The sequence below is a fragment of the Eleutherodactylus coqui genome, chromosome 4 (genome assembly GCF_035609145.1).
Source record: "Eleutherodactylus coqui strain aEleCoq1 chromosome 4, aEleCoq1.hap1, whole genome shotgun sequence".
NCBI lineage: Eukaryota > Metazoa > Chordata > Amphibia > Anura > Eleutherodactylidae > Eleutherodactylus > Eleutherodactylus coqui.
This window is the reverse complement of record NC_089840.1, coordinates 236,305,000-236,318,615: the sequence shown is the minus strand read 5'-3', so window position 1 is coordinate 236,318,615 and position 13,616 is coordinate 236,305,000. Positions and strand designations below refer to the sequence as shown.

The 13,616-nt window shown below is 44.6% G+C and overlaps 1 protein-coding gene across 2 annotated transcripts in view; it reads left to right on the top strand.

The window, feature by feature from the left end:
• The window catches only part of WBP1L (WW domain binding protein 1 like), a 47,667-nt gene extending 34,503 nt beyond the window's left edge, over positions 1–13,164 (top strand). For both annotated transcript variants that reach the window (XM_066600916.1, XM_066600917.1), the window contains exons 2-4: positions 2,254–2,356; positions 8,711–8,872; positions 10,686–13,164. In XM_066600916.1, coding sequence (XP_066457013.1) covers positions 2,254–2,356; positions 8,711–8,872; positions 10,686–11,395 — 975 coding nt within the window. In that variant the 3' untranslated portion in view covers positions 11,396–13,164. The remainder of the gene's footprint in view (positions 1–2,253; positions 2,357–8,710; positions 8,873–10,685) is intronic.
• Positions 13,165–13,616: the final 452 nt, after the last annotated feature.

Genomic DNA, 13,616 nt, shown 5'->3' with positions numbered 1-13,616 from the left:
TGTCTACAACCCACCCCCATTTCATCCCTCGCCCCTTATATCCCCCCCCCACCTTACATCCCCCTCCACTTTAAGACAATCTCATAATCTAGCATTGATCTGGATTAAGATGTCCAGACCATTAGGTGCCAGTTTAAGGGTGCACGTTATTTAAGATATTGGGTTTCTGTTTCAAACAACTAGGGAGTTTCAAGGAAAACGAAAGTGTCTCCCAAACACTATAAAGACCAGCCAGGAAACGCCAGTAGTGCTTGCCAGTAAACATGAATCCTTCACTTCCATCATTTCCCCTGCAGAGTTTCATTCTTCATATATCTGTATTGAACAGGAAAGCCTAGTTTTCGTCTCGTGTTGGTTTTTATGGCATTTTGTATTATTTAGTTGTTCTTTTTTGATTCATGAAATTTTGTTTTTGCTTTCCTTTCTGTATGGTCAGAGGCCATGTCCGTAGGGAACCATTTCTTTTCTGCTTGACGCACATCAGTCGGAGCTGGTGATGACATTGGAAAACTCTGTTGTTTACTCTTAAGATTATTGTTGGATGTTGTGTGGGATTTTTATTTTTTTCCTTTATGTACCACTTTACCCTGAGAGCGGCAGGATTTGTCATTAGTTGAAAAACATACACAACCATATCCTAAGGCATTCAGACATTAACGGTTAATTACTGTAGCAAAAAAGGGGTACTAACTTTTTGGACAACGTATTATATCATGTAATAAATAGCCTGTGTGTCTCATCAATCTTGTAATCATTAAAAAATGTTGTTTTACCATTGTAAATAAAGTTGAAGTGGTTGCCACTAGGGGTCTCCCATCTAGCCACTTTGCAATCCACTGCCTGTTCTTGGGTATTGAGCTCCTGTTGTTAATGTGGCACTGGAACATTTTCTAATCTGTGCTGAGAAGCTATCTTCATAGGCTGCTTCCTGCACTAACAGGCTGACAGATCTGCAGCCTCTGTATGTGCAGTCTCCACAATCTATGCCTCTCTTACTGTTATAGCATGTGTGTGTACATTGGGTTCACTAACCATTTGGCCAGAATGTCTTTGAATGCCTGACTCAGTTGTCCTAGGACAGTGGTGGCGAACCAATGGCACGCATGCCAGAGGTGGCCCTCCCTGCTGGCATGCCCCAATGTCGGCCGCTCACCACGTTAGTAATTACCGTCTCCCCTGCTGGTATTCACTCAGCTGCTCTGCTAGTGGTGCTGATCCTAGCACACACTGTGACATCAGTGTGTAGCCGGGATCCTCCTCCCCCCCCCCCCCTTCCCTGACGTCTCCTCTTAGGTTCCGCGAGAGCAGGGGGAGGAGGTGTCCAGCAGCACACTGATGTCAGTGTGCACCCAGGATAAGTGCTGAGCAGCGGAGCTTCCATGAGGAGGAGGGGCTATGTGGGTCTCTAGGAGCCGGTGTAGGATGTCACTATAATCCAAAAAGCAGTCAAAATCTGCACTGTCTATTTTGAAGCGGCACTGTCCTTTTTAGAACGACGGGGGTAAAAGCATATGTCATGATAAGCCCCGCCCCCTGACATGTTGGCACATTGTGTAAATAAGTGGCTTTTGGGTTGCAGTTTGGGCACACAGTCTCGAAGGTTTGCCATCACTGTCTTAGAAAAACGGAGGGGTGAGAATTCAAATACTGCTTTCCTGCTGATTGGACCAGAGACAGATAAATGCAGCATGGGAAGTGAGGGAAAGGAAGTACAGGACAGTGAACTGCTGGTAGAATGGTAGGCTTGTGACACGCCCCCACCTGAACGTAGATTGCAAAAAGCAGGGCAGCAGAAAAATGGGGAAGACTACTTAAATATCAGAACTTGCAGACTTGAAACAGGGTACAAACTGCAGCAAATGAGAGGGTAAGGAGGACCTAGTATATTTTAGAAAACGAGTTGAAAATTCAGGTACACTTTAAATAAATAATACTTGTATAAAGTTCTGTTGGCACTAGTTAACAGAAACCAATTTTTTTCATGAGGTCCATTGAGGTCATGACATTTTTGACATGTGAAGTACCGTGTTGCATGTTATGCTATACTTGAAATACAAAAATACTGGAAATGCTGATGGAATATCCAAACGCAAGCGTGACCTGATCCTGAGCCCGGACTAAATCCACATACCCACAATTCTATGTGAAATGTGAACCATGAGTGAGGACTCGCAGCTTTGCACCTAATGTTGATCTATGGGTTCATAAGCTTTTTCCATTTACATTGCTGCTTTTTTTTCCTTCTTTTTATAGGATAAGGAAACCTGCATTGGAGTCAACAATCAGAGTTATATATGTGAAACGGGTCACTGCTGTGGACAATCTCAGTGCTGCAACTACTACTATGAGCTATGGTGTAAGTGATTTTTGTCATTTTTTAAAAAGAAAATTCTGTTTTTAAAATTGTGAAGTTTGAATCAACATCCATTGACCCCATTTCAGATTATCAGTTTCTTGCTGACCATATGCCGTATTGAGGGAAATCCTTCTCTCCAACTTGTTCCCTCTCAGTTTCTTGCGCTTACATGCTTCTCTCATATAAAACAAGTGAATTCTTTGGAATTACCTGGATTTCTGAATTGATTGCTCGTAGAATATGGTCCGATTTATCTAAATTACAATTATAGACAAACACAGTCTAATGACACACAAACATCGTACATGTCTATTATTGAGCACACAGAGTTGTTGTTCATAGTACATGGTGAAAAAGTAAGTGAGGCCTTGACTTTACTAATCTGTGGTTTCCCCCCTTAATGACAATCACCTCCACCAAATGTTTCATGCAACTGCAAATAAGATTTCCACAATATTGAGGGGCTGTCTTCGACCATGCTTTCCTGCAAATGTTTCATTTCATCAATATTTCTGGGATGCCTTACGTGCACAGCCCTTTTCAGCTCATGCCACAGCATCCCCATAGGGTTAAGTTCAGGTTGTCTGACTTGGTCATTTCAAAACATAGAACACCTTTTTTTCAACTATTCTTCAGCTGATTTTTGTGCTTTGGGTCATTATCTTGTTGTGTCGCCCAATAGCTCTTCAGCTTGAGGTCATGAACTGCTGCTCTTAGGGTGATTTCACACCTGCACTGGGGGATTCCGCATTCCTGTTCTGTTTAGGGAGCAGGAAAGGGGAATCCCCACGGGCGAACAGTTCCGCCTCTGGACGGAACAGAACAGTGATGGGCGTAAGCAATTTTCAGCCACATCTGTGATGGAACCTTTAGTCGGAGCTTCCAACGCAGACGTGAAACCACCATTATATTCCTCTGAAAAATGTTTTGATACACCTTTTAGAAGTCATTGTTCCCTCAATGATCACAAGGCGTCCAGGCCCTGAGGCTGCAAAGCTGCCCCAAACCATGGAGCTCCTTCTACAATGCTTCACTGGTTGCGATGAAGTTTTAATGTTGATGGGCAATGTTCTTTATCCTCCAGATATAACATTACTATAGATGAGCGAGTATACTCGCTAAAGGCAATTGCTCGAGCGAGCATTGCCTTTAGCGAGTATCTCCCCGCTCGAGACGGAAGGTTCGGGTGCCGGCAGCAGGCAGGGAGCTGCGGGGGAGAGCGGGGCGGAACGGAGGGGAGATCTCCTCTCTCCCCTCCCCCTCCCCCCCCCCCCCCCGCTCCCTCCTGCTGACAGCCGCTACTCACTGCTCCCCCGCACCGGCACCCGAACCTTCTGTCTCGAGTGGGGGAGATACTCGCTAAAGGCAATGCTCGCTCGAGCAATTGCCTTTAGCGAGTATACACGCTCATCTCTAAACATTACGCATCTGTGCTAAAAAGTTCCTCTTTACCCATCCATACAACATATTTTTCCAGAAGCATTGTGGAACAATGCTTCTCAGGCAAATTTTAAGAAGTTTGTGTTAAGGACAGCAGCAACTTGTCTTTGCGGTACACCTCCATGAACACCGGTCTTGGTTACTGCTTTTCTAATAATCATAGACATAACCAGGCTTTAGCTGCTTTTACACCGAGTGTCTGCTATAAAATGCAGGCTGACCAGCATTAATTGCGTCCGACACCCAGAATCGTCATATTTCATAAAACGGACAAGTTCAGGTGTTGGCCGCAATCAGTGTAGCTCTGCCTGTGTTTATAATGGAGAGACGCTGTGTGTAATAGTCTTTTGTATACCTTTATTTAATGGGCAAAGCACCTGTGAATCCCATACTTATCCCATTTGCTTAACTGAAACCTCTCTTGCCAATTATCTCTTGGAGAATTAATAATAATAATCTTTATTTATATAGCGCCAAACATATTCCGCCGCGCTTAGAAAAGCAGGGGGATACAGACAGACAAAAGTACAGAAATACAAAACCACGGTTACATAGTAATCAGTTGGTGGAGACAGGAGGGGTTGAGGGTCCTGCTCCAACGAGCTTACATACTACAAATAATGGGGTGATCTGTTCGCAACTATGGCTCACATGGGAATGGGACCGAATATGCGGCACTGGATTACAAGCCTTTACTCCCGACCAACAGCGTCAGTCAGGGTAAATGGCCAGCTCTCAACACCATTCTCCATATCAAATGGCACGAGACAGGGCTGCCCCCTTTCACCCTTAATCTTCATCTTATGCCTAGAGCCCCTACTGACGCAAATCCGATCGAACCCAAATATTCGAGGGATCACCGCGGGGGAGACAGAACACAAGATAGCGGCCTATGCAGATGATCTCCTATTTTTTATCTCGGACCCGCGAATCTCCCTGCCAAACCTAATGTCAGAAATTAACCAGTACTCCTTAGTATCTAATTTCAAGATCAACTATCACAAATCAGCAGCGCTCAACCTCTCCCTTACCCAACCTATGATAGACGAGTTAAAGGACTTTTTTTCATTCACATGGGCTAGGGACCACATACACTATCTGGGGATTAATTTAACATCAAACAGTGAGGGCTTATACTCGGCCAATTTCCCGGTTCTCTTAAATAAGATCAGACAGGACCTCAACTCATGGTCCAAAGGCACCTTTTCTTGGTTCGGCAGAGGGGCTATCATAAAAATGAACATCCTCCCCAGAGTCCTGTACCTAATACAAGCCCTCCCCATACACATGCCCAGAACCTTTTTTCAGCACCTACTCTTGTCCATGTCTACATTCATATGGGCGGGGAAGACCTCCCGGATCGCGAGGAACACGTTGACCAGACCAAAAAACAAAGGGGGTATGGGACTCCCAGACTTTGTGAAATACCACCAGGCAGCTCACCTAGTACGGATTATAGACTGGAACCGGCATGCAGCTCTTAAGCAATGGATTGCCATTGAACAAGCTGCGTCACCGGTGCTGCTGGCAGCCCTTCCTTGGTGTGGCGGACCGGGTCCGGCGGATTTGACGCACCACCCCACTATCGGCCCCACGCTATCGATCGCCTCCAGAGTACTAGCTAGGGCAGACATATCTCCCAGGCCCTCTCCAATGTTCCCGATCCTGGGGAACCCAGAGTTCGCGCCAGGCAGTGAGGGCAGAGCATTCCGTACATGGTTCACGGAGGGCAGGTACAGGGCAGAACACTTTATACAAGAAGGCCAGTGGATATCGGGGGAAACATTAAGAGGGCCCACTGTCCCAGCACCACTCCCGATGTGGCAGACCCTACAGCTGAGACACTACTTGCAGTCCCTACCTCACCCTAGCACATTCGCCCGCCCAAAAACACAGTTCGAAACAATCTGCACAGAGGGGGGCCCATCTAGACATACCTTATCCAGACTATATAACATCCTCAACACACAACCGGAGGCGTCCCCTCCAAGATACATGGAGAAATGGGAAGAGGAGCTAGAAGTTAATTTCACCCCAGAGGAGAGAGATACAATCTTCACTATCACACACTCATCTTCAATATCCAGTAGGATACAAGAATCTGGATTTAAGATTCTTTCCAGGTGGTACAGGGTGCCCTATCACCTACACAAAATATTCCCGACGGTCTCCCCCTTATGTTGGAGATGTGGAATGGATCAAGGAACCATGTTACACGTTTTCTGGGACTGCCCGGTGCTAGCGGGCTTCTGGTCAGGGGTCTGGCAAATCACGTCTAAATTTACCCACTTTCCTCTACCAAAATCCCCGGCCCTCTTCCTCCTGCATCACAGTGACATCCCGCTGGCTTCCTATAAAAAATCTGTGGTGAGTTTTTTGATAGGAGCGGCAAGGTCGTGTATTTCCAAACACTGGCGGCAGACAACCCCGCCATCGTTGACACTATGGATAAATACAGTCAATTGGATTATGGAGATGGAGGACCTCTCTGCAGCACTAAAAGGTACACAAGAAAAGTTTCGCAGAACATGGTACCATTGGACAGTGTTCCGAGAATATCGACAGCTCCTTACCCCCCAAACTAACTAACCCACTCTCTCACATATACTCACCTTCCCACAGTCAGTGTCTCTACTTGCTCCACCCGAACCCAAACCTTCCCTGCGTACCCCTCATGTGTCCTGTCGGTCTCGTTAGATATTTTTAAATTTAATTTACAACGAGTAGAGGTATGAAGTCTAGTATAAGGTTTATTGGAAAACCGGAAAGTTCCGATTACTAGTAATATACCTCAGGTTATGTTTACTGCATATTTTTGAAAATGTTCTCTGATTACCTAACTTTCTAATATTGAGGCTTATCCGAATGCAAACTATGTTGTACCTTGAAAGTCATAATCCAGTTGTTCAATAAATAAATGCAATAAATAAAGAATTAAAAAAAATAAATAAATAAAAAAATTATGGGGGGATACAGAAGGTAAAGGGGGTGGAGATGTGAACGATATGGGAGGTGGAGAGTGAGGGATGCTATACACATAGACAATGGTCAGACATTAGCTAGCGTGTCTGAATTGGTATGACTGCAGGGGGTTTGGAGTACAGAGGGGTTTGGTTTAGGGGATATGGTATGCCTCCCTGAAGAGGTGCGTTCTCAGAGCACGCCTGAGGTTTTGTGAATCGGGGATTGCCCGGATAGTTTTGGGTAGCACATTCCATGCACTATGAATGTTTGCTTAATAAGGGTTCTTTTGACACAATGTGTCATGGCCACAGCGCTACTGAAAATCGTGTGAACCAGAGGCAGCCATGACCAAGCTCTGCTAAACTGCCTCCCTCTTTCCGCCCCCACCCCTTGCAGAGAGCCAGCTAGTGTGCTAAGCTCCCGTCCCTTCTCCTCCCCTTGTCAGCTGCCAGCAATGAGAGGGGGCGGGAGCTTAGCAACTAGCTCCTGCTCCCTGCCATTTCAAACAGTTGGTGAGAGGAGGAGGAGGGAACGGGGTGGGAGTTTAGCAGACACGCTGCTAAACTCCCTCCCACCTCCCTTCTCCGGCAGCTCCCATAGGAGTCTATGGGAGCCGCTGCTGTATTCCGGCCAAAAGATAGTTCCTGAACTATCTTTTCTGGCCGTCGTAAAAATGTCCGACCAGAATGCGCCACGTATGCGCTATATTGGCCAGCCGGGAGCTTTTACACTGCGGAAATACGCCCATCTGAACGATGCATTGTAGACTAATGCATCAGGTGGGCAGCGTATATCGGCCCAATATCACCTTCACCAGTGTGCAGGAGCCCTAAAAGATATAAACAGGTACAACTGCTTGCGTGGTGTTTTCAGTTACATTGTATTTGTCTTCAATTGTGATTTATGCCCCATTTGCACAGATATCCTTTCTTCTGGATTAACAAAATTATACTGTGTATATGTATATACGGAAAAATACAGAGAGAGGGATGGGTAGTATACTATGTGCTCCCTGAACTTACCTCCTGTTTCTGGGCAGAATGTAACATGATCTAAAGAGGAGAGTCAGGGCATTTTAAGCACTCCCTTCCGCGCCTCCATCTGTGGTGGGTGTATAAAGTATTTGGATGCTCAGATCTAGTAAACAAGACCAGACAGTTCCAGACTTCTCTCATGATCAGCAAACTGCTTCCACTAACTATAAACATGTTCTCGGGAATAATATATTATTCCTCTCTTATCAGCAAGGCTAAAAAATCACACCGATGTGGCCGGGGATTAAAGAATATGATATGCCAGCAGGTGGAGGTCTGCTATAAATGTAGATACTGCGCCTAATGTGGAAGAATTGCCATCACCCCCCTCCCCAAGGAAGATCAGGCTGTAAGGACATGTCGGAGATATTGGTGAAATGTTAATCTCTAGATGAGCTTGTTTATTGCTGGCCCAGAGCATGTCAAGGGCCCGGACATGAAGTGTAATAATGATTCCAGGTCTGCTTAGTCTTAAGCCTTACAATGGGATTTTAAGGGGTTAAAGGGGTATCCACATGATTTTCCATAAATGTCTTGATAGGTACTGGTCCCTTCTATCTTGTAAATTCCACCACCCCCTCCTTCCAGCCTATTTAAACTACTTCCGGCTCATCGCCTCCTACCTGTTGTAACCAGGAGTACGGATAAAACCGAACTAGGGTTCTCCTCTAGCCACGGTGGCTCGTTTTGTACATGCGTCTGTGACTATTGACGCAGCTTAGCCCCTCGTACTGCTGATCCAAGGGGGGACCTAGAGAATGAATTTTGCATCCGTGTTTTTTATTTTTATTGAAAAACCCCTTTATCCATCATAGGCACTTGTTAAATAACACATATTTTCCCTCCATTTATTTTCCTCTATCCCGATTTGATCTCTTGAAGTCCATTGATTTACGTCTCTGTTTTTCCCTTGCAGGGTTTTGGCTGGTGTGGACAATAATCATCATACTCAGCTGTTGCTGTGTATGTCATCATCGGCGAGCTAAGCACAGGCTCCAAGCACAGCAACGGCAGCACGAGATCAACCTCATAGCTTATCGGGAAGCTCACAGCTACTCCTCTGTGCCATTTTACTTTCGTAAGTCATTCGATTTACTGTATCCATTCATCCTAGCTTAAATCCGAACACTTCGCTTGGTCTTGAATGAGAGAATACCGTTGTGCCTTGTGTAGACTCTAAGGCGTTGATGCAGGATATATAGATCCAGTGTGTCAAGCACCATCCACCCCTGTCCAGGAATAAACAGGGTCTCAGCCTTGCCAGGAGTGACCCTTTAATATCATTGCCATGGTATGCAGTAAACTAGATCAGGTTATGACCTTGCTAATGCATTCCCTGTCTAATTTTCATGAGGTGCTCAGACGTGATCACAGTTGAGGCTTCGGCACGCAAAATATTTGCAGGTCGGGCACTAAAAACATGAACTCTTCAAAATAAGGTCAACACTTTCTACTATATTGAGTTATGACTTAAGGTGATCCTACATATAAGAAGGTCAGCCGAATATGCCAACCATGTGTATGGCAGTGTGTTGAATCTCCCCTAATGGTAGAGACCTCGAAGGGATAGACATCAGAAGACTTTCCTGGCACGTTGACTACCTGGATTTTCTTTAGCCTCGATGGCTTATATCTGTAAATTGTAAGATATTACCAAGGTGTTCCTTGACTGCATAAAATCACAAGCCACTGTTGGAGCAGGAGAAATACTCATCCCAGCTTTGCCATAAAGTTCTCTCTTCTCAGTCTATATAGTGATGAGTGGGGACTATGTTGTTATGACATGGAGACACAACGTCTCTTTTGAGAAGACCTCTTAAAAATCAGAGTAAGGCTGGATTCAGACGAACGTATATCGGCTGGGTTTTCACGCCGAGCAGATATACGTCGTCTCTCTCTGCAAGGGGGGGAGCCTGGAAGAGCCAGGAGCAGTGCTCTGAGCTCCCGCACCCTCTCTGCCTCCTCACCGCCCCACTCCACTATTTGTAATGGGGAGAGGCGGGAGGGGGGCCGGGCTAATTCCTGAAACTTAGCCCCGTCCCCTTCCCGCCTCCTTTCATTGCAAATAGTGCAAGGGGGTGGAGAGGAGGCAGTGAAGGGGCAGGAGCTCAGTTCCTGCTCCTGGCTCTTCCATCCCCCCCCCCCCCCCCCCCGCCCCTTGCAGATGAGGACACCGTATATCGGCTCGGCGTGAAAACCGAGCCGATATACGGTCGTCTGAATCCACCCTAAACAAGGTCTTCCAGCTGGGTGATCTTCAAAAAAGAGAATTTGTTGCAATTGAAATCCTATCACAGAAACATTTTGGTCTAGATCAAGAATGGCCTTCTCAAAAAGGGAGCCTATGAAGAGGCTTTACTGTATGCTCAAATATATTGGATAATTGCTTCTTTGAATTATTTTAGTCATTCTGTATATTCACTTAGAGGTTTTTTGGGAGTAAAAAAAAAAAATTGACTGGCACAGAATGGTGTAAAATAAAAAAGCAAAAACAATTGGTGCTCTCCTCTTATATGGTCTCCCAGTTCAGCACAGGTGACCTGATCACCGCCACTCTGATTTCAGAAGGAGGAAACTTAAGTGATCACTTGCCCTCAGCCAATTGTAGCCTTTGGTAGTGATCTACCATGATTGGTGAACTCGTGAGTGGCTGAGCAGGTCGTGAGCACAAAGAATGGCTCATGGCCAGGGAAGCTGCACTGAGGCAGTGAAGGGCATGTAAGAGGCGAGTACTGATTATGATTTATATATATTATAATTTTTTTTTTTTTTTAATTAAATTCAGTCTTGGAAAACCCCTTAATTTGTAGCTTTTAGAGACTCAACAGAACGTTTACATTGAATATATACTGCGCAATTTAATGAACATTGACTCTTTTTTTCCCCCATAGGATTTTTGCCAAATTATCTGCTACCTCCTTATGAAGAAGTGGTAAACAGACCTCCTACTCCACCTCCACCATACACTGTTCTACACCAACAATGCGTAGCAGCGTGTTCGAATTCAGGACCTGCTGATGCTGTACGAAACGTCCAGAACAGCCAAGCAAGTTCTCCAGCTGCAGCAGGCTGTAGTGGCACGAGACCACCCAGCATTGTCGACTGTGAACCTTCTACAACATGTCTCGAAAGAGTAGCAAACAAGCCAAATGGCCATGATTGTAACGATCCTGCCTGTGGTGCAGAGTTAGATGAGATGGCCGATCAAGTGTCCTTCCTAGACAAGGATTCTAAAGAACTCTTGAAGGACTACAGCTCTGACAGTTTTGATCAGGGTGGTTTCTTTGATGGCAAAGACAAAACCCCTGGGAGACACCGGAGATTCACTGGTGATTCAGGAATTGAAGTTTGTCTATGTAATAGAGGCCATCATGATGACTTTAAAGAACTTGATGGCTTAATTGATGACACAGGGGAAAACTTCTGTGACACTTGCAATTCTTGTGACGCTCGTCCCCACAGAGACGAAGAAGAAGGGATTTTTGATCATTGTGATAGTAACGACCATCCGCCTTTGCCACGTCAGCCTTTGAGCTTGCTAAATACAATTAATGAACAAGACTCTCCGAATTCTCATAATAGTAGCAGTTCCCGTGGCTAAGGCCACGTCCTTTAAGACGGGAGAATACGAATAAGTGACTGTTCCATATGTTTTGTTTCTTGGATTTTTTTTCCATTGGCCTCTACATTAAAAGACTTGGAAATGATCTACCAAAGCTGAAGTAAGGAAATGCGCCCAACGCTTTACTAATGCCTTTTTGTTTTTATTTTCTTTGACTGGGCTTTGGTAATGATAATTTTGGTGATGGAAGACTAGGACAATAAGAGTAGAAACTGGAGCTTAAAGAGTACAGATGGAGGCTTCAGTATGAGAAATGTCTGGATTATAATGTAATGATATTAGATGAGCAAAAATATTGCTCGTACTACAGATTATTATAAGAAGAAATCAACACAGAGATTCCTCCACTGGATCGGGAGAAAAAGCGAGTGCCCAGATTTGACCATGCAAACTTGAGTTTTGCAAACTGGAAGAGTTTTGGGCAGGCCAGAAGAGAGGTGCAGGGTATTCGCCAGTATTGTAATGAAAGTATGTGAACAAATATAAAATCGGAGGCCCCGTGGGTACTTCCGTATTCTTGTAGCAGGGGGGAAGGAGTGTATTCTTGCACACTATATTAATTGCAAACAAGCAAGGGTGGCTTTAGACGGGACAACTATCAGTTGAAAAATCGCTCAAACAAAGCCACTGGTGAGCAACTCGCTCAGTCTAAACAGGCAGTCGTTTGTCTCTAAACGACTGCCTGTTCACAGGGAATGGAAGTGGGCGGCCTGGAAAAAATCTTGGGTGACTCCAACTCCATTCCCTTAAACGCAGGAGTGATGACTCTCACTCCTGAAGCACATGAGCGATGGTCATTTCGTGTAAAGTCAACCCAAAGCCTAATGTTTTCCATAATGAGTTGACAGCTCTGTTAAGTGTAATTTCATATTTTGGTAATTCTAAGTTACCATAGAAAATGGGTCATTTTCTAGCCTTAATCATAAGCTTCTCTCCCTCGGTTTTCCTACTTAACATGAAAAAGCTACAAGGATTTTATTTCCTTGAATGGACATAATATTAAAAAGCAGCTGGTCTGCTCAGAGCCTGTTATGATTGCCTCTCCTTCCACTTATCGGTGGTCTCTGTGGCGCACATAGATTATTGCATGGTTTAGAAGTCACAACAATGATCCATCACGTGCATAGAATGGACTTGGCTGATGATATTGCCCGGTATAACACCAGCTCTCCATCCATTGTCCAAGATGAGCACAGCAACTTTTTTTTTTTTTTGAGCAGTATTTTCTCTTGTTCTGTAAAAACCAATGCAGTTTTTACATTGACCACTAAAGGAAAAAAAAAAGTAAAAATGTAGTGTGGTCACAAAGTGATTATTATGGGAATGCATGCCTAGGTGAGTATGTATTCCATACCGTAAGGTTAAGATGTTACTGATACATTAAGGACATATGTTTTGTAGACATTTTGGGCTTTATTTGAACATTCCCTTCCATTCCAGAGGAGATGGGAATTTTCTTTAGGGGTCTATATGCATTAAGATTGTCACCGTTCTAGACACCATTAAGAAGGTTGAATGTTACAAATTGCCTCATGGAAAGTGCAAGATTTTTTTTTTTCTTCTTGTTTTCTATTCTGAGCAATGTCTGCTCGCCGCTTAGGGAAAAATTTTTAATTCTACGTTATTTTGTAAACAAATGTGCACTTCTGATATTTGCATTAAAATATCTGTGGCAACATGGATTGACATTGACAACTTTCTTGCACTGGATTTTGTTGGACAATAAAATGAAACTTTTGAGATTAAAATGGTATGTTGTATTTTGTGTTATTACGTATCCTTGGGTGCAGAAAAGACACTATGAAATGTTTGAAGGCTGTACAGTATGAAAATGTGATAGATTAATAGATTTCTTGGAGTTACTGGCAGTCAGCATTGTGCTTGTAAAATTATATTATAATATATATATTAATTAGTCCTCCCTTGTTCTCAAGCTAAATCTCTCTAAAACTGACCTCCTTGTCTTTCCACCTTCTAACCGACCTCCTCTCAACATCTCCATTCCAGTGTCTGGCGCCATCATAACCCCCAGACGGCATGCCCGATGCCTTGGGGTCACACTGGACTCTGACCTCTCCTTTGCCCCCCATATCCAATCTCTGGCCCAAACATGCCACATGCACCTCAGAAATATTGCTAAAATACGGCCATTCCTCACCAGACACGCAAAGACACTCGTGGTCGCCCTCATCCACTCCCG